Source organism: Rhineura floridana, chromosome 14 (genome assembly GCF_030035675.1).
Source record: "Rhineura floridana isolate rRhiFlo1 chromosome 14, rRhiFlo1.hap2, whole genome shotgun sequence".
Classification (NCBI taxonomy): domain Eukaryota; kingdom Metazoa; phylum Chordata; class Lepidosauria; order Squamata; family Rhineuridae; genus Rhineura; species Rhineura floridana.
Genome location: NC_084493.1, coordinates 37881038 through 37902647, shown reverse-complemented (window position 1 = coordinate 37902647; position 21610 = coordinate 37881038). Strand labels below are relative to the sequence as shown.

Here is a 21610-nt window from a genome sequence, read left to right as displayed (position 1 = left end):
CCCCCCCGGGTTAAATAAAGAAGCCAAGCGGCTCTACCTGTAATGGTGGATACCGTGCATTGAGGAGACACATTGCTGAAGGGGGTCTGCAGCTCTAAGGGAGGTGTGGGGAATGAGGGACCAATCCCTGCTCCTCCCTGGCTCCGCAGCAGCAATGCTCCAGGAGGGACTTTCTCCTCCTTGGGATCGCAGAGGAGCGTTCTGACAAAGGACCACGGGGGGGGGGGGGTGCGGGACAGATCACCGCCGCATCTAGGCACTTCCCATGCCTCACAGAAGCTCTCCCTCTCTTCCTCCCCCAGATCTGCCTATTCACTGACAGGCGGGACAGTGAAAGGAGAGAGGCAGAGAGTCTGTGTGCTGCGTCTCTTGTGAGTGTAACAAAAAACAAGATGGCCCCTGAATCCCTTATGGGGACCCAGGAGGAATACACTGACTCCATTGCTTGCTGAAAGTAGAGTCAACAACTGAAGAGGGGGAGAAGGTTCCCTTCCGCTTCTGGCTGGTCACCAACTAATTTTTTTTCCAAGTGTTGACTCTGCCTCCAGGAGGAGTTAACCCATTCCTGTCTGCTCCACTCCTCCGCTGACAAAGAATGTTAGCAGTAATTCTGACAATACATAAAAAAAGGATTTGATCCGATTCACACTTCCTGCATAAAGCATTACAGAATCCAGACTTTTATACACCTTCAACCTCTGTTATCCTGAGTATGTCAATTAAACAGTAATTTCTCCATTAAGAGCATAAAAGGTTTATAATACAAAGAAACATCCATATTGCAATTCTCTTGTTTTACAATTGCACACAGAAGTACAGGTGTACATTAGAAATACAATGTCTGCCTATAACAATTTATGTACATTGGCAAAGTAACGTCTCCAATGTCTAGCTTCCTAGCCTTGACAGCTGAAAAATATATGCTTTAATTCATGTGAAGAGGAATTTCACAACAGCCATGTTTGCCTCCACGTGAAGAAAAGGCAACAGCGAAGAGCAGAGGGGGAGGAGATCATGTTGCTTAAGAATGTTAAAATCCATTTCAGAATCAGCCACTTCTCTTTTGGGCAGGGAAATGAGAACAATGGACATCTCACATCTTTCCTTTTCCCTTGCTTCTGCTTTTAAATTGGAAGTTAGACCAGGGACAATGACTTCATGTAGGTTTTCTTTGGAGTGAAATTTTCCCACTGTAGGCACTAGGAAGAACCAAGGCAAAAACCATCCCTTAACGTCTCATGTGTCCCATCTGGTAACTCTCTCGGGGTCTTGGGCGCGGAGGGGGCTGAGCTGTTTGGGGCGGTCTCCTTCGCTTCAAAGTGCCTGCAGGAAACAACAGAACAGTTCCTTTTAAAAAGTATCTTGCACTGCTTAGAAGCTAAACAGTCAAAACCTAAGGATTGTTATATGGAAATGTGCAAAGCCTTTAATTGCTTATTGTAGATAAGAACTCCCAAGCAAAGAGTATCTTTGTGAAAATAAGCTGAACTTTTCAGCATGACTTAAGACTCATTTCAAGTCACATCTATTTTATTTTTAGTGTCCCCCCCTAGGGTTTCCTCTACATATTGGAACAGCTAGGTGCCACATTAATGGAAGCTAGTTTCCTAACTAGTGGTGGTTATTTCTTCCTTGGGGGTGGGACAGTGTGTTACCTCCTTCCAAGTAACACAGTTCAAGACATACACTCACATATGCTTTGAAAGACAGGTCTGCCAACTACATCCCACACATCTGCAAATATGGAGCACACTCCTTTTAAAAGAACAAGCAGAACAAACAGTAAAATCATTTATGTATTGGCAGAGGATGCTGTTGGCCAGGGCAGAGATCTTGGGTCAGATAATATGTTGAAATTTCTAACGGAGCAGGCAACCAGTTACAGGGCAGAGGAACGCAGGAAGGGTAGAAAAAGGGGCTAGCTTGCTGCAAGTCCAATCCCTACACCCTGAAAGTTTAGCATGGTGCAAATGTTCATTAAAGAACTATAATATTTATATTTCTTCCTTTGTTCCTGCGCTGCTCCTTAACTGAACTCCTTGGGAGATAAATCAGCCTCACATTTAAATAGTGCTTAATTCAGGTCCTAAGATCCGTGTCAAATAGGATATCACATGGTTTTGTGTGCCAGGTTCATTCTTGTCCCTTTCTCTTTTAGGAATTTATTAAAAACTCAGTTGTTCAGCATGGTGCTGAACCATGTCACTGGCTTTTTCAGTGCTTTGATTCAGTGCTTTGGCCACTGGCTTTTCTAAGGTATCTGCTTTATTTTATTTCCTTACAATATTTATATTCCTGCCTTTCTGCCTGACAACAGGCCTCCAAGGCTGCTGACAGTTAAGCGAAAACCGATACATAAACACAACAGTTAGAGTCCTTTTAAAAGGCAGTGGTGACATATGAGGGCTCAGGAGGGCAGAAATGATGTTAGCAAATGCCTTCTCAGGTCTTAGATGTTGCTGGTGCTGTGACAGAGGCTTGAACTGCTGCTTCTCATGGCCTTCCCTGGAGACTACGGAGATCAGCCCCCACCCCCTGTAGACCAGATGTTTAGTTCTTTGGAGGATGGGGTATCTTTTCACATGGGCAGCTCGACAGTCTGCGGATGCCTTAATGTTTCTGATGTGTGCCTACCTTATACAAAAATATGCTTCAACTATGTGAGCTGCCTTTAAATAATCTTGGAAATGTGGGACAAAGATGGCTTAAATTATGTCTTTCAAAAGCAACCTGTAGAGAAAACGGCAGCATGCCAACAACTATAACAGTTTTACCAATTAGAGAAGAGAAACTAGTTGATACCTAAACGTGCAGACAACCAGTAGCTGCTGAAATCTGTCTCTATGCCCAAAGTCCATATTGAGGAATAGCAAAAGTGACAACTGTGATAAGCAGCATGATGAAATGTGCATCCCATCACACATTCTGCTAAGTCCACAAAGATTTGACAGCCCCGGGGACAACAGACTATTAGCCTAAGAGGTAGCACTTGACCTTCTCATACATTCACCTCTTCTATAATACAAGAGTATTTCATAGCAAACACAGCATTGTGCTTTCATAATGCAAATATACAATATGCCAGCCACATTTTCCATTATACAGAAGAGGTTCAAAAAAGGATTTACAGTAGTGACAACATGGCAGTGCTTACCTGGGAGGGGTTTAGGTGGTGGCAGCTTTGGGTTGCTGCTTGGGGTATGAACACTGCATATCTTAATGAATCCGGCCATCAACATGATCAGCGCAATCCCCATAAGCAGTACAGCCCACCAGTGTGCCTGAAATTTTGTGACAAAACACAAAAGCCTATTTTTAAAATAGATCATCTTGATGAGTTCTATGTACAACTCTACCAAGTTTTATAATTAGTTCAAGGCCATCACCTGGATGCCATCAAAGGTCTCCATGAATAAGGCTCTAGGACCCTTGAGAGCCTACAGAGGAGGATATGAATCTCAACCTTAGCTGCAGCCCGTCTGCCTTCCTCTTGGTCCACCAGGAGGGAGGTGGGTAGGGACATGCAGATCCCAGCACTGCTGATGGGACAGAGCTTGCTACAGAGCTCTTCATGACAGCACCTTCAATTGTTTTGACTCTTAACAAGTAAAACTAAATGAAACAGCCTCATTGAGGGGCTGCCAACCATCTATTGTTTGATTAACCCTCATGCACACTTGTGGGGCACTTTTTGGCCCCATGTGCATCTTTAATTGTGTAATTTACACATAAGTAGACCTATTGGAATGTCCTAGGACACTGTCACAAATTTTAATCTGTACAATGTCCCCAGATTTCAGCCAGTTCCCGCTTGCTGTTTTCCTTCTGGAAACAGAAACAAAAACAAAACCAGAAATTGTGTTTCCTCAATATGCATGGAGAAGGATCCAACGTATACTGCGCAGAAAAATTCTGCCTCCTCTGAATAAGTGGAGTTTTTTTGGCTCAAGGTGCTTTGATAGTGTCAAGCACACTTGTGGTGACCAAAAAAAGTCTCTGGGGGAAAAAGTGAACCCATCCTTCCATTGGAAATGCTCACTGGGGTCCAGATATACCCCAAAGTCAGCAAGTGAGTTTTTTTGCCAGGTTTGTAGGAGGGTTAAACCTTCTATGAAAACCACATCTGGACATGGTTTAGATGGTCTAAGAAAAGCATAGATGCAGTTACAGCTCCAAAGAAATATTGGATGGGTAAAGCTCTCATGAGCTGAATGCAGAAAGCCTGTTCAACTACTCAGACCAGGACAACCCACCTGCTTTGTCAATGGAAGGATGGAATTGTTCAGGAAAGGTACCGGCCAACTTTACTCCCAACTCCAGCATTAGACACAAGGTTGAAAATAAACAACTCACAATGCAAAGGAAAGGCTACTTAACCGTTACCAATCTAACTGCTGTGTTAAAAAGTTTCTCCAGTACACTCTTGGGCTTTAATTCAATTTGAATTTGTAAGTTAAACTCAAGAGCACTCATCCATACATTACTGAAATCATTCTCCAAAAAAGGAAACTGACAAGTCTGGAAAAGTGAATTTTCCCTGGGCTAGTAAAGAAAATAACAACTTAACCATCTTGGAAACCATCCAAATTCCATAGGAAAAACTAGACAATGCTACACTAACAGGATTCCCAGAGAAGGAGAATACTGGTGGACTGTGCCAGTAGCAGCAGCATTTCTTGTGTTACCTTTTTTTGGGAGGGGGAGAGATGAAATAAAGAAAGAGGGAACACAGGACAAGAGCAAACCCAAAATGCAGCAGACCAACGTTTTCCTATTAATATATTCTCAAAGTGAGCCTTGTGAGGGCAGGGCCTACTGAAGACAGACACATCCTAGTCCTTGCAGCACAGCATTACAGAGCTGAACCAGCCACCTGGCCTTTTCCAGCAAGCCTATGCTCTGACCAAGGGTGTATGTCTTCCTGCTGCTGGGGAACATCGCTGACAGAGGATGCTACTCACTGGGGGAGGGGGAGAAGAGGGAGGGTAATTGCATTGGCTGAGTGATGTGCTGGTGCTGAAGGAAGAGAGAGTACTCCTTTCCATTCCCAAGTGACCACAGAGTACACTTTGCATAGTCAAACGTTTAGATCTTGGCCCCAAGTCACAAGTTAAAGCTAAAAGCTGAAGACAAAACTGTAACAGGTCAATAAGGTAGATATTGCACACACTATTAGATTTGCCAGAATCAGTCTAAGGTGGCAAGAGACACTGGGCGCAGGGTAAGGAAGCTGAGATGACTGCACTTTCAGTAGCTTATAAAAGATCACTTAAGCCTGAGACATACACAGCAGCTACAGATTCAAAGGGCACTAAAGAATTCTACCAAAAATCGTTGATTGCACACAATACTAAGAACTGCTGAGGAAGAGCTGACTGCATGACCTGTACCCCATGAGGCCTCATTACAAATAGCAGACATGCACGCTGACTGGTCACCAGACAAACCAGAGCAGGTCTGACAATCACAGTTCAGCAATAATGTTAAGGATGGAGGGGGACATCCAGACCTGAACAAGCCACCAACCAGGACAAGGCAATGGCAGACAGCTTTTCCAACATAATGAAAGGAGAATCAGCCCCTCAGAAATCAAAGTTAAAGGACATCAGCAAAGGTCAATGTTTGAAAGATCTGCAAGGTCAAAAAACATTTTATTGCAATAAACCTTGTTATTGTATGTGTGTTACACATATGAAACTTAATTTCTTCTCTGGGAATTCCCATTATTTTATGCTGCGATACAAATAGATATTTTTTCATTATAACACAGCATTTCCTGTTTATCCTGTAAATAATGGAAAAACCTGATCTGAAAACACAGCAATCACCTCACTGAGTAAAAAAATGAGTTCTTCCTGCAGTTAGGCCAATACAGAGGCACATAAACCTGTGATGCTGCACCTGGTCCTCCCTGTCACATCTGCAAATCACTCTTCCTTCCAAGGTCGGGGTTACCCCATTTCCCCTCACAACAACCGCACCCTAGGGAGACTCATAGTGACTTGCTTAAGGCCACCTAGGAAACTTCTTGGCCAAGCAGGAAGCCAGCTCTTCCTACACCAAGGCCAGGATTCTACCCACTATACCAGGCTGTCTTCTAAAGCCTCTCTTTCATCCCTGGTCATACCCACAGCTAGCAACATTATTTTTATGTGGGCGCACATATGTGTGAGAGATATATTTAGACATAGATACAAGTGTTCATGAGTGGAGCCTCTGGGAATCATAGAATCAGAGAATAGTAGAGTTGGAAGGGGCCTATAAGGCCATCAAGTCCAACTCCCTGCTCAATGCAGGAATCCAAACCAAAGCATCAAAGGGAATTCTTATGGCAACATCTTGGCTTCTAATCATTTCCCCCCTTTTACTCAACCCCGAGTGTATTACCACCCTGTGTCATTACAAAAAGTGCACTATCTATTCTTAAATCAGAATCTGCATTATTGCAGCAAAATTTTGCCAGTATCCATACAAAATGTGAACATCCCACATCTTGTGAAAACTATGACAAATCTTCACTATGCACTTCTGTCATGAAGCCTGTTAATCTTTTAAATATTTTAAAATGCTAAATTATACAAAATTAAATGAAAACATTTGCATAATGTAAATTACCACAATTTAATCTTGGGACAAAATGCCACCAGCCCTAGTCATTGTTATTGGGGGCGGGGGAGAAGAGGATGGGAAGAGAGGGGATTGCAACGTTTGGAGGGCCAGGATAGACATTTGATCAAATAAATAAGTGTCAGTACAACCAGTCTGGACATCTTTCTGCCTCTACTTGAGAAAAATTATCTAAACAAGAAAACCAAAAGCTTCCCATTAAACATCCCTTTGCACTGCAATGAAGTAGTATTAGAGATTTCTGATTTTAGAAAACTTACAACAATCCATTCTGCAATGTTTTCATACAGCTCCGGATTAAAAATGGCCTTCTTTAACCTGGCTAGGGGGCCATCAGCATCCACCAACCGACACCTCATGAACACATCGCAGTACCCTTTAAAGTCGTTGCAGGGTGACCCGGGCTGCAGGGTAATGGTTTTGTGACGGAAAAAATCCTTCCATTTAGCAGATCCTGTACTTGCACACGATTCTGCATGCACTGGATAAAGTAGAAATTTAAAAAACATGTTATTTTCAGGAACAGCAATACAACTAAATGCATAGCAAGCAAAATCCAACCCGCAATTACATGCATATTTAAATAATGTAATAGGTATAAAACAGCAATCATTGGCTAAATCAGGGGTGGGAACCTGATCCATGTGCCATGTTGACGGGGGGGGGGACACCTGTCAATCACCTGATGTCATGATTCTTCCTTTGTAGCTCTGGTTCAAATTCAAGCCAGGGATGCAAAACAAGAAACTTGGAGATGAGTAGAAATGCTGCCTTTTATTGTCTAAGAGCAGGCAGCCATTTCTCTGAGCCCTGTAGTGCCACTTTGTTAAACTCAGAGGTAAGCCTCTACCTGCTGCCTTTTACTATCAAAGAGCAAGCAGAGGTTTGCTTGTCTGTGAGCCTAGTGCTAAGCACCATAGCATTAAAAAAATGTAGTTTATTGCGGAACCAGCTCTGTGACGCTTAGCGCTAAGATCAGAGATCCCTCATGTCCAAGACTAGAGATTACAGATCCTTCCACCTTACATCACAGGATATCAGGTAACTGAGAGGTGGCCATGGTTTGCCCCAAAATGGCCTCGCAGGCCAAATGCTGAGGTCTGGTGAGCCTAATTAGGTTGGTAGGCTGGAGGTCCCCACCTGCCTTGGCTCTCAACCACAGAAGCAGACTCAGGACTCAAAGATTGGGCTTTTCTGCGTAAAGCTCTTTTGCAGAAATCAGAACAGGAATCTACCATCTCATGCTAGGCCTAAACCAGGATTCAAACAGGAGCAGGTATCTAGATGTTGGAAGCAACGGCAAATACAATCAGTGCTAATTCTTATATACAGAAAAAGAGAGGGCACTTGACACAATTAATTCAGGCTTTCTCTATACAAGCTGCAAGGCGGGGGCTACGACGGACTTTGTGTGCGTGTGTGTGCGTGAACAAAACTGGGCTACTTGTAACTGTCTCTTCTCTAACCTCCATGAACCTGGAGACATGCCAGTCTCTGATTCTGCTGAGTCTCTTCCATTTCCCCCTGCCTTAGAAGTCCCACGGTTTTGTTAGCACTTACCACTTGTGCCGTCACGCATTGGCCTTGGTGCCAACTGGTATTGTGGCTGCTGAAGACATTCTCTGTAACCACCTCATTCCCTTCATTAGTGCTGGCAATGTCCTCCCCAATGATGGTAACCCCTTCTTCATCCTCCCAACCTTGCCCGAGTTTCTCCTTGGGTCCCATGACACCCAACCCCCAAATAGATTAAATGGACAGCCTTCATGAGACCGAAGAGTTACAACCATGGCTGAATAAAGGCATTTTGGTGCTTGAAAGCGATACGGTAGGGGTGCCATTTTGGCTACTAAGTGGGGCACAATCCACTGGGATGTTTTCCCACATGAGTAATTTTATTTCCTAAGTGAGTAGGAGCTACACAAATGGGTATTAAGACAAACATTGAAAGGCTCCCCACACACAGAACACACTCCCTCAGCCTACATGTCTTCAGTACTATAGGTCTGACAACATGGTTTGAAAATGTTTTGATTGTATGGTCACATATTTAAATCTGCATTTTACAACAGGGCCCCGCTCATACGGCAGGTTCCGTTTTGGACCGCCGTTGTAAAGCGAAATCCGCCGTAAAGTGGAATGCATTGACTAACATTGTCTAAAATGGTGCCTGACGCCCGAAAAACGCCATAAAAGTGGAACAAGCGCCGTAGAAGCAGGCCTTTCTGCAATTGACAACCGCTGTATCGGTGGAATGCTGCAAAGCGGAGCACTGCAAAGTGGGGCCCTACTGTATATTGTTCATCTCCAAACAGAACCTAAATGATAGAGCAGATAAGCCTTTTAAAAACCAGCAACTGAATCAATCCACAATTTTGCACTTTTTATCAAAGGTCTGGAGCTGCTCCCCCATTTCTCCCAATTATTATTATTTGCTCAGTTTAAATTCTACGGAATTAAAGCATCTGAAATTCTAGTATCCAAAATGTTTTAATGTGAGAACTTACTTTTCTCCATGCAACAGACATGGCATAATTCTTTATCATCCTTTGCGTCAGAACTGGCACATGTACATTCTTCTAAGCCATATTTCTCACAGATAGAACCAGCACATTGCTAAGAAGGAAAAGAGACAATTCTTATCCAAATATGCTTTACACTCTAGAAAATTCAACGCCCATAGTCCAATCATTATTAATACAGGATGTAAACTGTTTTCCCACTCTGGAAACAATGAAAGGTACCTAAGTTAATTGGCACAGAACTACCTTAGGAATAAAAAGAACGGGGTGTCTGAAACTGGATGAATCAGCTGGTGGCACTTGCCCATTTCTTTTATAGGTTCAGAATGCCATACCCCAAACGCTATGAAATCTCACAGGTTCCACTTGCTAACCCAGGAAAGTAGGCACAAATTGTTAGACAGTAAGAGTTACTCAGAAAGTGCTGGTTTTTCCCCAGCAGGGGGGAAATGCTATCATCCTGCACCAGCAGCATGTAAGCTGATACTCATCCATTCCTTAGCTTTCTTGAAACATCTGTAGAAGACGTACACCATTTATGCAAACTTGTGTATTTCTGTTGCAGTCTATCAAGTTAGTCTTAGCTGCAGATGGTGGACAGAACGAAGTGCTGCCATTGCACCTTCCTTCCTCTGCACACTCGGAATCATTTCGGCACTTTGCACCTTCTTTCTTGAAGACACAATTTGGCATACAACAGGGACCTTGACTAGGGCTGAAAAGGGGAAAACACATTAGATCCAATGACACTCCCCGACAGGCTCCATCGTTTCAGCCTCCTGTTACTCAGCACACACATACACCTTCATTATTTAGTTGGAAGGGTAACTCTAGCCCTGTTGCACACCACATCACCAATATAGATCAGAACCCTGCCTTAACCCATAAGCTTGCACTTAAAAGGTCCATTCTATCACTCTTTAATCCCTTCGATTGTGGTTGCTTTTAGCTGAATTCAAAACCTTAAATCAATATTAAAAAGAGCCAAGTGAATATGTGGTTCCCCTTCAACCTCTAACACTCAGCCCTACTGACAGCTCTTTCTTAATTTTCCCAAAAAATAGCACTTCTAGTGTTCAAGGAAGCAAAAAATAAAACAAATTCAACAATAAGCAAACACAGATAACATCAATAAAAGCGAAGTCAGCTGAAGCAAAGGTCAGACAGAAGGGATGAGTATTATATCCTGTCCAGAAGACCAACAGAACGTTGAAATTTGGAATGCAAAGCAGAGCCTGAGAAGATGACTGAAACTGGTGTGATGGGTAATATAAAAAGAGATTCAGTTTGTCACCACAGTGTCCTTAAAAGCCCACACACTACTACACAGCCTCTGATGTTGCCAACTTGCAGGTGTGAATTGAGAAACAAAGCAAGGCAAGCTGAGGTTTATAAATACTTATTTGCAAAATTCTCAGGGGCAGCAACAGACAAGCACTCAGGCAGTTAAAAGCAAGAAGGACATCAGTACCTGCACTGCTTGCCTGGTTTTAGCTTGCACTTCTTATCTTCTGGTTGGTTTGCATCATAGCAACACTCATCTTTACACTGGTCACTGTAGCCACAATCACACTGCTCTCCTTGTTCTACCAGTCCATTCCCACAGATGGGCTGGCCAGACTCTGAAAAGCATGAAGACCTTCAGAATACCACTAGTCCCTTAGATAGTGTGAGAAATTTGGATAACACACATACTTGGGAACACCGTGATTAAATGAACTGAGACAAAATGGCAAGCCTTCTGAGTGACTTGGAGGAGGGGGAAATCAATTTGCTCTGACTTTTACTGGGGGTGGGGGAGAGCAAAGTTGTATTTTTGGTTACTTGAAATGTTTTATTTATTCAAAACATGTGGGTACTGCCCTTCATGCAATCAATTCCAGAATAGTGAACAAGAATAAATATTTATTTATTTATTTATATATAAAAGTATTTATATACTGCCATTTATATATTGGAATATCAGGGCAGTATACAGTGATAAAACAAAATGTCATTAAAAACAGTACAAAACAATCATTAAAATGAGTGGCCAATCAAAAAAGCTTCAAACTGTAGCAAAGTCTTCAAGATACAAAAGGTCAAAAGCGAGGATGCCTGCCAGATCTTTGCTGGAAGACTGTTCCACAGCATGGGACCAGCAACCAGGGCCAGTGCTAAAGGGTAGCCAGGTCAGGCCCCGGGTCCCTGAATCGGATGGGTGAGGAGCAGCGCTCCCCTTCCGCAATCCGTGGCAGATCGCAGGGAGAGCGCTTCCCAGCCGCCTGCCTGTATGCTGGCTCCAGCTACCTGTCTCTCCTGTCTTTTGCAGCTGCGCAGGCAGGGCTGCCATTAAACAAGATGGCGACCAAGGTTTCCCTAAGGTGCTGATGCCCCTGCTGCCATCTTGTTTGATGGCAGGAATGGAGGCGTGTACTATGCATGTGTGCCATCAACTAAGATGGTGGCGGAGGCTTCAGCCCCTTAGGGAAACCTCAGCCGCCATCTTGGTTAACGGCAGCCCAGCACGCACAGCCACTAAAGACAGGAGAGACAGGTAGGTGGGGCCCCAGCATGCCTGGTGCCAGTCCTGCCAGCAACATTAAAAAGCCCAACTTCTAGTTGAGGCCAATTGGACCTCTATAATATAGCATGAAAGCTAAAATATTCAATAAAACTATAACATTAGCAATAATATTTGGCATGAGCTGAATCAAATTTTGGGAAAGCAAATGTAACCTGACATCAAAATGTTAATGCAAGTCCCAGATGCATCTCTTTTTGAGGGGGCATTCCGTAGCCAAGGCACCAGCGACACAGTGCATGTCTGGTCAGGAAGGCACTTGGGGAAGAGACTGAAGAAGAAGATCTCAAAACATGGGCAGGCTGGGACAGGAAGAGGCAAATCTTCCAGTATTTGGGACCCTAGATATTTAGGCCTGTAAAGGTGTGTACCCACACTTTGAATGAGGCCTAGAGAAATAGCACCTGGGTGAGGGAGGGGTTGGTGCACACATGTGGCCAACAAGCCTGGTTGTGGCTTTTGTGTCAAGCATGGTTCTGAGCTGAAAAGCTTGGTCAGTATTGCGGCTTTCTTGTGTGTCTGTTGGAGGGGCAGTTTGTCAATGTACATTTTAAACATGAAAAAATGGAGTCTCGAGCCTGTCTGATTTCACAGTGACACCCTATTCTCACAACATCCCCCTCCCCTCCAAAAACCTTGGATTAATTACCTAGAATACATACCAACGAAACAATTATTTCTCTTTTTTTCAAGAACTTGACTGATATTTCGAATGCTACAGAGAGAAAATTTATTGTTGTTAAGTTTGTCTCCAGATGTTGCTCTTGCATACATGATGTAATTGCCATTTTCTTTTTGTCCCAAGTTTTTAGACTCTCCTGGAGTGCATTCTGTTCCAGAATCATGCTGCAAGAGAGAAAATCTTCAGTTTTCTCCAAAGGAAATCCTTGATTTTCCACTGTCTTAGAAGTAGTGGTAGGGTGAAGAGTGAGTTTGAATTAATGTCTCCAGGATAAAAGGCAGGCAGGGAGTGGGCAGGGAGAAATGATATTTGCAGCAAAAGTTCCTAAAATTAATGCAAAAACTCTTTATAGAACATTAACAGACCACCACTGATAAGCAAGGCCATATTTTTTGTTTCATTCATTGCACTAAAACTGTTTTTACCCATTAGTAACTAATACGCTATTGCCTCATCATTTGCATGATCTGAGCGGTCTGAACACCAACTAAAGCCAGATTCATACTTAAACTGCAGCAAACCTATCAAAAGAAAAAACAAAAACATTTTAATACCCCAAAGTGCTCTGAGCATCCAAACACGAAGCTCAACATTTAGCATAGACTGGCTTTGCTGACCCCAGCATTTTTTATATTCCAGTGGAAGGTGTTCAGTATCAATATAAACTAGTCAAATACATCATAACAGCTGTGCTAATTTTTTCTTAAACACTGGCACAAACGTTCATAAGTTTTATGTTTAACATTATCAAAAGCCAGGTCAGAGGACAAAGAAATTATGTAATCAAGAGTTTTGTTGCTTACATTTTAGGAAGGCAAACTGCAATAACTATATGGACATGAGAGAGCATGTCTGTGTTCGTGCCTGCCCACTGCTTATACAAATAGCACGTTCCTCATGGCTATTGCACACTACTCTTGCCCCATCTCACGCAAGTCCTAATCAATTCACTGAAGCTTGTACAGGACATATTCAGAGGAGAGCAACGAGGATGATCAGGGGACTGGAAGCAAAGCCCTATGAGGAGAGACTGAAAGAACTGGGCATGTTTAGCCTTGAGAAGACAAGACTGAGGGGAGATATATTATAGGCCCCAACTCTATGATTCTTTGTTCTTGGAGAGTAGAGTTCACTGCCTCTGAATAGCTATATTGCAGACGCTTCCTAACACATATGATGTGTAGGCTATGAGCAACAAGGCCAAACTGTATGGGAACAAACAAATATTCTTTTGACTGTGCAATAAAAGCAAATTATCATATCTGAGAAGCATTTGCTCTATTGCAAAGGATCACAATGGCACTGTGAAATAAAATAAAGTAGGACACATTATAATGGGGTCACCAAGCCAGTGACAACGGGCAGCATGGCACCTGTGAAAGCCTTCATTGTCATCCCCAGGCAGGGCTCCCAGACTGCACTTTCATTTAAAAGTCTCTTGCCCGCCTAGAAAGAAAATAATGAAGCAAAATGTGCAGCTACCCTTCTAAGCGACTTCTGTGAAATGAGTCAGAAATGAGTCAGCCCGACTGCTGTTACCTGTTAGCAAATGAGTGAAGTCAGAACTGTGATTGATAAGTGAGTTGTTTGAACTCTGGGCAATGGGAATCCCCAGGGTCCTAAACTTTCTGTTTTTCCCTCCCCTTTAGTACACTTTTCCTGCTTCTGTCTTATTTTCTAGTAGTCCTTGGAATCTCCAGAGTCTGCCCTTCCTTTTCCCCTAGCAACCAAGATACATCTTTCTTGTGGTGGGTTAATCTAAGATCAGGTACTCCCTAGAAGTTATATAGCTGACTTCCCACTGTAAGCATAAGGTTGTCTAGGGGTGGGGGAAGCAGCAGCGATGACTGTACTTTCTAATCTTGTGTTATGCCATGACCCCATGGTAGCCATTTTATGATTGGCACCCACAACACACACTCAAAATTCAGAAGATGCCCAATGCACCCAACCTTTTTGGGCCATTGGGCATCTTCTGAATTTTGAGTGTGTGCTGTGGGTGCATAAGGTTGTCTGGGGGTGGGGGAAGCAGCAGCAATGACTGTACTTTCTAATCTTGTGTTATGTCTTGAGTACTCCTGAATCTGCTGTAGAAGCACGGCCAGCTAGGAATGCAGCTGTACCACACATACTTACTGGAGAACCAAAGTTATGTCCAACTTCATGTGCAAAGGTGATATGAGAGACCTTAGGAGGGACATGGGAACCATAGTTCTGTACAGTGATGATGCCAGTATTTAAGGATTTCTTTTTGCCATCGGAATAAAGCTTGCTCTTTTCACATATTCCTCCTGAGCTCCCTGCAATTCAAATCACAACTTTAAAAAAGGTAATTATTCTATATTCACTAGAAAGATGAAGGGGAAAATTGAACATTCCAGCTAAGCGAATGCCACAAGAACATTCGGAATCTATATCGTTAAAGCTACAACTCACCCTACACCTGGCATAATTAGCAGGGAGTAACTAACAAAGCTCTTCATGCAAAGACAAATAGTGAAGAACCAAGATATTTATTGGCCATGTTTATTCCTCTGCAAAGCATTCTGTTCCATCCGAGGTTGAAACTTCAGAGGCATATTCCACAACCAGACTCGGGTAGACATTTCATTGCCAGGGACTAAGTGCGAACCTATTTCAGTTGAATATAGATGTATCTTAGGAAATTGTACAATTAGCCATCATGAAAAATGCTGTTTGCAGTGCCTCACCCCCAAAGTAGTCACCATAGACCAGAGTAGGTATATCACAGACGTATGTAACATTACTATTTCTCTCTCTGCCCCTGCGCCCCCCTTTGTATCTTTTGTATTGATCCCCAGCAGTGAACTTCCTTCTTTCTGCCACAGAACACCAAACTGGCATACAGTGAGTTTTCCTATGAACACCACCAAGATCTGCCTGAAACCCCGGAGAGCAGCTGCCAGAGCTGCTGCAAACAATGCTGAACTAGGTGGACCAATGGTCGGATTCAGTATAAGACAGTTCCCCGTGATCCTGCAAAAGCTTCCCTCAATAGTTCCATTCCATGTAGGCTCCGTTTGGTACATGTGAAGTTTTGATTCTTTGCTCCAATGTGCATCTCTGTATTGAAACTGAATCTCATTTTCTACTCTGTTGCCAAGTCTGGAAAGAGTTTCAGAGGCTCTACAGGCTGCTCTTGGGATGTCCACAGACCAAGAAATTTGCCCCCCCCCCGCCCCGCAAACTCTGTTTCAGTAAATTGTTTAATTTGGGAAAGAAGGGTTCCATTTACTCCTGGAGTGGAGAACCTTCAGCCCACATGTGACCCTCAGCCTAATTTCATGTGGCCTACAGAGATGGAGTGGGACAAAAAATGCTATACAATCCTGCATTGGCACAAACTCTTCCAACCATCAGCTGCAGTCACCAATGGCCCTCTCCCATGGGTTAACAGCTCTTTCTGTAAGGAGGTCAGCATGCACTTACGGGAGCTGAGGATCTTGCAAGGGGCTGACTATAAATTCTTGGTCTTTAAATCTGATTCGGAGATTGTGATTCTTCCAAGTGCCACAGTTCAAGTGCTTAAATAGCACACTTTGCTTTTGCAAAGTCCTCAGTCTAAGAATATCTGCTTATCTCAGCAAGCAGCATGACTCATTTTTCAGAGTATATTTACAGACCAACTGTGCTTTGAGAAGTTTGGGTTGGAACTACAGAGACTAAAATACCAGTTAGACAAGTCACACCCACTACTGAGATACCACAGTTATCCAAAACTGCCTTCCTGAAGATGAAGGTCCTGATCAACAGGAATTTTAATTTGGTGGTGGGATGGGGTTGTAACCTGAAAAATAATGGAAACTGTGTTGCAGAGTAGTTAACAGCAGTCTTTCATAAAAGTGGGGTTTTTTTTCTATTTAAAAGGAGCAATGCCCTATGCTACATCTGCAGATAAACAATGCAACTGTTGTCACAAATAACTGACAATCGGTGTGCTTCTTAAATATTAGCTTAAGGATAAGACTGATCATTTTGCTTTCCTTCTGTCCTCTGTTAAATTTATATCTTGCTTTTCAGTCAAGATCAGGTCCCAAAGCAGATTGAAAAAAGTTTTTTTGCCATCCAAATGCCCTGTAGTGAAATACCCTGTTTCAATGATCCAATTTCATCCACCCTTTCGTCTACCTTAATGCCTGGAACTTAAATGCCCTGTAGTCACCTGTACAGTGGGTAGCAGGTTCATACAAGTCATAATCTGTGAAGAGATTCTCCTGTTTGAAGCATGCTTCTTGAAGAGGACAAGCACAGAAAGATGGAACCTAATGAGACCACCTGGAGAGGGCTCTAGGGAACTGCCTTATGCCAGCTTCGACCTTTGGTTTATCTAGCTCAATACTGTACCCACACTAACTGCATGTGGGTCTCCCGGGTTCCAGAGAGGAGTCCTTCCCAGACGCACGCAGAAATGCTGGAATTGAACCAGGGACTTCGTGCATGCAAAGCAGGTACTCTACAGCCCTTCCCCAAGCGCAAGGAAGCAGCATTTGGTCTGTTCTGCCACGTTCTTCTAGGCAGAAAGCTGGATGTGAGTAGTAACAAGTGAGGTTACCTATGCCCAAATGGCAGACTAATGAAGGACAACCACTCTTTTGCCAAGGGTCCCATTCTCTCTGGGGCGACGTATTGGAGGCTGCATGCTGACTGTGGGCAGGGCTAAAACCACTAGTGGGAGAAGCAACTTCTTTTCTATCTTTCTCCCTGCCCAGGAGGCTGCTATGGCAGGAACCAGTCACTCTTGCCAGAGGTTTGAACCAAGTGCTTGCAGAGGGCTTTTGAAATTTGTCTGAGCGCTGCATCCTAGCCCAAAGCTGTGCTAAATGATTCTTCCAGTTTGGTTATCCGCAAAGGCAGCAATTTTAGACGCCTAATTCAAAAGCGAGATTCTTTCATTATACTATACAGTTCAATCGGACAATGCTCAGATTGAATGGCAAGAGTTACCTGTTCTGGCCTAACACAGACTTCCCCAACTCGGTGTCCTCTAGAGATGCTTTGGTCTATGACCTTCATTAGCCCCAGCCAGCACAGCCATGCAATGCTGAGGCTGATAGGAGTTGTAGTCCTGCATATTTGGATGGCACCAGGTTAGGGAAGGCCCTAGCTTTTTTGTTTCCTACCTAGTTAAAGATCCACTGCCGCGCTGCAGCCACATATTAATCTCCTGGTCATATTTTCTTTTGTGTGTGTGGGAGAAGGCGCATACTACAACTACACGTCTATGAATAATCCCAAGGCATGCTACCTTTCGTAACCCTAGTCCAGCAACCAATTAGTCAGCACGTCCATTCAGGTTCACGGACATGGAGGAGCTGCTGTGTGTGGAGCCAGGCCATTAGCACAACTCTGACTGGCAGCAACTCTCCAGAACACAGGCAAAGGTCTCTCCCTGCCTTGCTAGTAGGTATCGTTTTAACTAGAGATGCCAGATTGATCTTAAAACCTCCACACTCCACTTAAGCAACAAACTAAGCTTTTTACCTGAAGGTGCTCCAACCCAGGCCAAGCCAAGGACACCGTCATCAAAATCACGATCAGTAAACACATAGGCCAAACAATAGTCATCGTGGTTCTGTTCAGAATTGAGTTCAAGAAACTTCTCCACACCGATATTCGGAAACCTGAAGGGATTGGAAGGGTCTTTTTCATCTTGAGTAGTGTTGATCTAAAAGGAAAGGTTCTATATTGTCAGGTAACTCTTGGTGAACAAACAGAAGCTTTTTAAAGATGTAACCTTTTGCTCATAACAAGAATCTACACTGCAAAGACTGGTTCACAGATATAATTATATACATTGCTTGATCTCACCACTCAGTGTATCACTAAATGACTCCCAGTCGAATTATATGAACTGTATCCACTGAGAAGCACAAGGAGGAGGAATGAAACGCTGTGATGTTTGCTCTGCAATAGCAGTTTCAACACATGCAAGTCATGACTTGATGTTACAGTCATTAAGGGGGATACTTGCACATACGAACTGATCCACAGTCTGGATGCTATGAAGTAACACATGTCACAAGGCCAAACAGAGATCTGCCAAAACCAAGGAACAGCTTTAATCACCACCCAAAGGTAACAACCTAACAAATACAGCTGATGTATTCCTATCATTAGATGCTTGCAGATTGACATAAAGTGAGAACTAACCCACAGGACTAACGGGAGAACATAGAGGGAATCAAAGAAGAACTGCATAATGGGAATACTTCAGTGTCTCAAAATCATCACCCAATAGTACAGGTGGAACAGCATATAATTTATATTGGCCAGAAAGTGAAGCTAAAATATCACACCCAGAACCTGAGGGGTCAGTGTCCAAGGGATTGAGAACAACTGCCACCACCCACCACACACAGATGGCCTGCCTCACGTTTTAAGGAATGGTAGAGAGAGAGAACACACGCAGTTTATTTTTCTTGTTTTTCATACCACCAGATCTCAGCAGCTCAGGGTGACACTCATGAGTGATCTTCCATTATATTTTCATAATCCCCTTGTGAGGTAGGTAAAGCTGAAATGAAGTGACTAGCCTAAGCCCACCTAGTGAGTTCCAAAGCTGAGCAGGTATTCAGAGCCAAATGCCAAGTCCAAAACTCTTCTGCCATACTAGACTGAACTTCTCAATAAAGAATCTGATTTCACCAACGGATTTATTTATTGAGTTTTCCCAAACTCAATAATTCCATCTATCAGAAATGTTTGGAGGAGATTATCAATGCTTCTGCTAATCAAAATGGCACCACACACAAGAGGTAAGTATTAGGAGGCTCAGGGGAACCTCAAAGTATAAGGAGAAAAAAATAGATTAAAAATTAAGGGAGCAACCCAATAAGGCAGCCTTTCCCAACCAGTGTGCCTCCAGATGTTGTTGGACCACAATTCCCATCTTTCCTGACCATTAGCAATGCTGACTGAGGCTGATGGGAGTTGTGGTCCAACAGCATCTGGAGGCACACTGGTTGGGAAAGGCTGCAATAAGGACTGTGCATGCTGCTCTGTGGGCCTGGAAGGCTGTCTGTGTGTGTGAGGAGGGGACAGCAAGCTGGATGAGGAGGAATGGGATAGAGTATCCTGGAAGAAGGCATGGCTGGCTGACTGGAGCAAGCCCTGACCAGGGAGCATTTCTCAATGCTTTTATTGCAGGTTCCATTTGCAACTAAAATTAGAAAGTTGCCTGTGTATGTAACAGAAATCCCTTTATTTATCAGGAAGAGTTGCAAGAAACAGACATCCTCAAAATTAGGTCACAGGGTACTTACTCTTATTCGTTTCACCATAAAACTGATGTTTCGGATTCCTGAGAAATCTGTTGACTGGTAAATTGTATCAATTGCTTTAACATGGCTGGATATCTAAAAAGGAAAAATGTTAAAGCTCTGGCTGTATACAATTATCTCCATGACGCAATGGGCCTATGAAGCTGCCTTAAACCCAGGGCTGTGGAGTCGGAAGCAATTTTGGGTGGAGTTGGTAGAAATGTACTGACTCCCACTTCAAAATAAAATTAATATTTTAATATTAATATTAATTTATTAATATTAGTACATTAATATACATTTGCCATTTATGAAGGAGTCGGAGTCGGACAGTAGAAAAACAGAGGAGTTGGAGTCGAAGGTTTGACATGATGACTCTACAGCCCTGCTTAAACCGTTGGTTCACTGAGCTCAGTATTGTTTATATACCACCCTCCCATAAAATATCAGGGCAGCGTACAGCAATATAAAACCAAAAACATTAAAAGCAATACAAAATGACAAGAAGCTGCTCTTTAGGGCCTCAGACTAAGGTCTTCCCCAGAGCTACCTGGAGATGCCAGAGATTGAAACTGGAACTTTTTGTTCTACCACTGAGCCACAGGCATTATTATTAATCTCAGTGAAATTTCAGGGTGGTTCCCCCCCCCTCGTGGGAATTTGTTGTATGTTCTACAGATGCATAAAAAACCATAGTGCACATCCACAACGAAGTGTAAGAATCTGTTATGCACAAAGCATTAGAAGTAACAGTAAACTTGTATACATGATAATTTGCCAGAGAAGAACAAGGCAGGTAGTTGTACATCACATACGATGTTTACATGGGTGGGGATAGCCACATCATAATGATTTATACAACGCTGTAAGATGGCATAAAAAGGCATCTACCTTTCATCTGTTTTAAAAGAAAACTATCACTTGAAGCAATAGCCTAAAGCTTACCTGTGCAATCACAGCTTCTCTTGTTCCATAATATCTAAAGAATAGATGGTCTGTCTGAATATAGAGTTGACAAGTGTTTTTTTCAGCTTGAGCAGCTCGTTTCCTTCTCAAGAGCTCTGGGCCATGGTTGGTATGTTCTTCCAAAGGTTGCTACAGCATACAAAGCAAAAAGCTTAGTAATATTTATAAACAGCATTTTGATACAGCCTCCAGTTCAAAGAATACAGCGACCAACTAACAGTATAATCCTATTGAATTCAGTGAGGCTTACTTCTAGGTAATTAGGGTTAGGATTGCAGGTTCAATTATAAAAAACATTACACACTTTATAACGAACACAAAAGCAACAATCTACATTAAAAACAGACTAAGCAAAAAAAGATAGAAAATAAAACCAGTTAACAGCCTTCAAATTAAGCAGAGCTCTAGCATGTACAGGGCATCTAATACATAAATGTGGGCAAGCAGTCTACTAACAATTTGTATTGGCTAGTAAGTTTTGGTGGAGTAATATGCAACGATGTGCTAAACACCAAGGTTTCTATCCTCCATCATGCAGGATGTGGCTGTCCGCTTTAATCAGAGCTAGTGTCTGACACATCTCTGCACTGGCCACAATTATAGTTGCTTGAAGCCAGCCACGTTCCCCCTATTACCATACGTACTGCCACAGTGACTTGGCTCTTAGAAGTGTTTACCTCCAATTAATTTGACATGACTAAGAGAAAATAAAACATCTCGTGAGCCAGCTGAATGCATGAATGAAGCTGCAGTGAATAAAGACACATTTCTGCAGCCTGAAGAAATTTTCAGCCAAGTTTTTAGGCCTGCTGCTGAATGTTCTTAAAACCTGCAATTAACTTTTAATCGAAATCAGAAAACCTAATAAATCAACTCAGGCAATGATATCCATGTTCCTGACTATAAAGCTTCAGGATAATGGCATAGCTCTTTAAAGTAAAGCAAACCACTAAAGTCAACAGTAGCTCTT

At 42.9% G+C, this 21610-nt stretch overlaps 1 protein-coding gene across 1 annotated transcript in view; it reads right to left on the bottom strand.

The window, feature by feature from the left end:
• Positions 1 to 738: 738 nt before the first annotated feature.
• Positions 739 to 21610, bottom strand: part of ADAM10 (ADAM metallopeptidase domain 10) — a 54889-nt gene continuing 34017 nt past the window's right edge. The window contains exons 6-16 of the mRNA XM_061595951.1: positions 20620 to 20769; positions 19678 to 19770; positions 17897 to 18080; positions 14531 to 14694; positions 12375 to 12558; positions 10621 to 10771; positions 9681 to 9864; positions 9135 to 9243; positions 6888 to 7108; positions 3155 to 3281; positions 739 to 1323 (exon numbers count right to left, since the gene is read on the bottom strand). Coding sequence (XP_061451935.1) covers positions 1229 to 1323; positions 3155 to 3281; positions 6888 to 7108; positions 9135 to 9243; positions 9681 to 9864; positions 10621 to 10771; positions 12375 to 12558; positions 14531 to 14694; positions 17897 to 18080; positions 19678 to 19770; positions 20620 to 20769 — 1662 coding nt within the window. The 3' untranslated portion in view covers positions 739 to 1228. The remainder of the gene's footprint in view (positions 1324 to 3154; positions 3282 to 6887; positions 7109 to 9134; positions 9244 to 9680; positions 9865 to 10620; positions 10772 to 12374; positions 12559 to 14530; positions 14695 to 17896; positions 18081 to 19677; positions 19771 to 20619; positions 20770 to 21610) is intronic.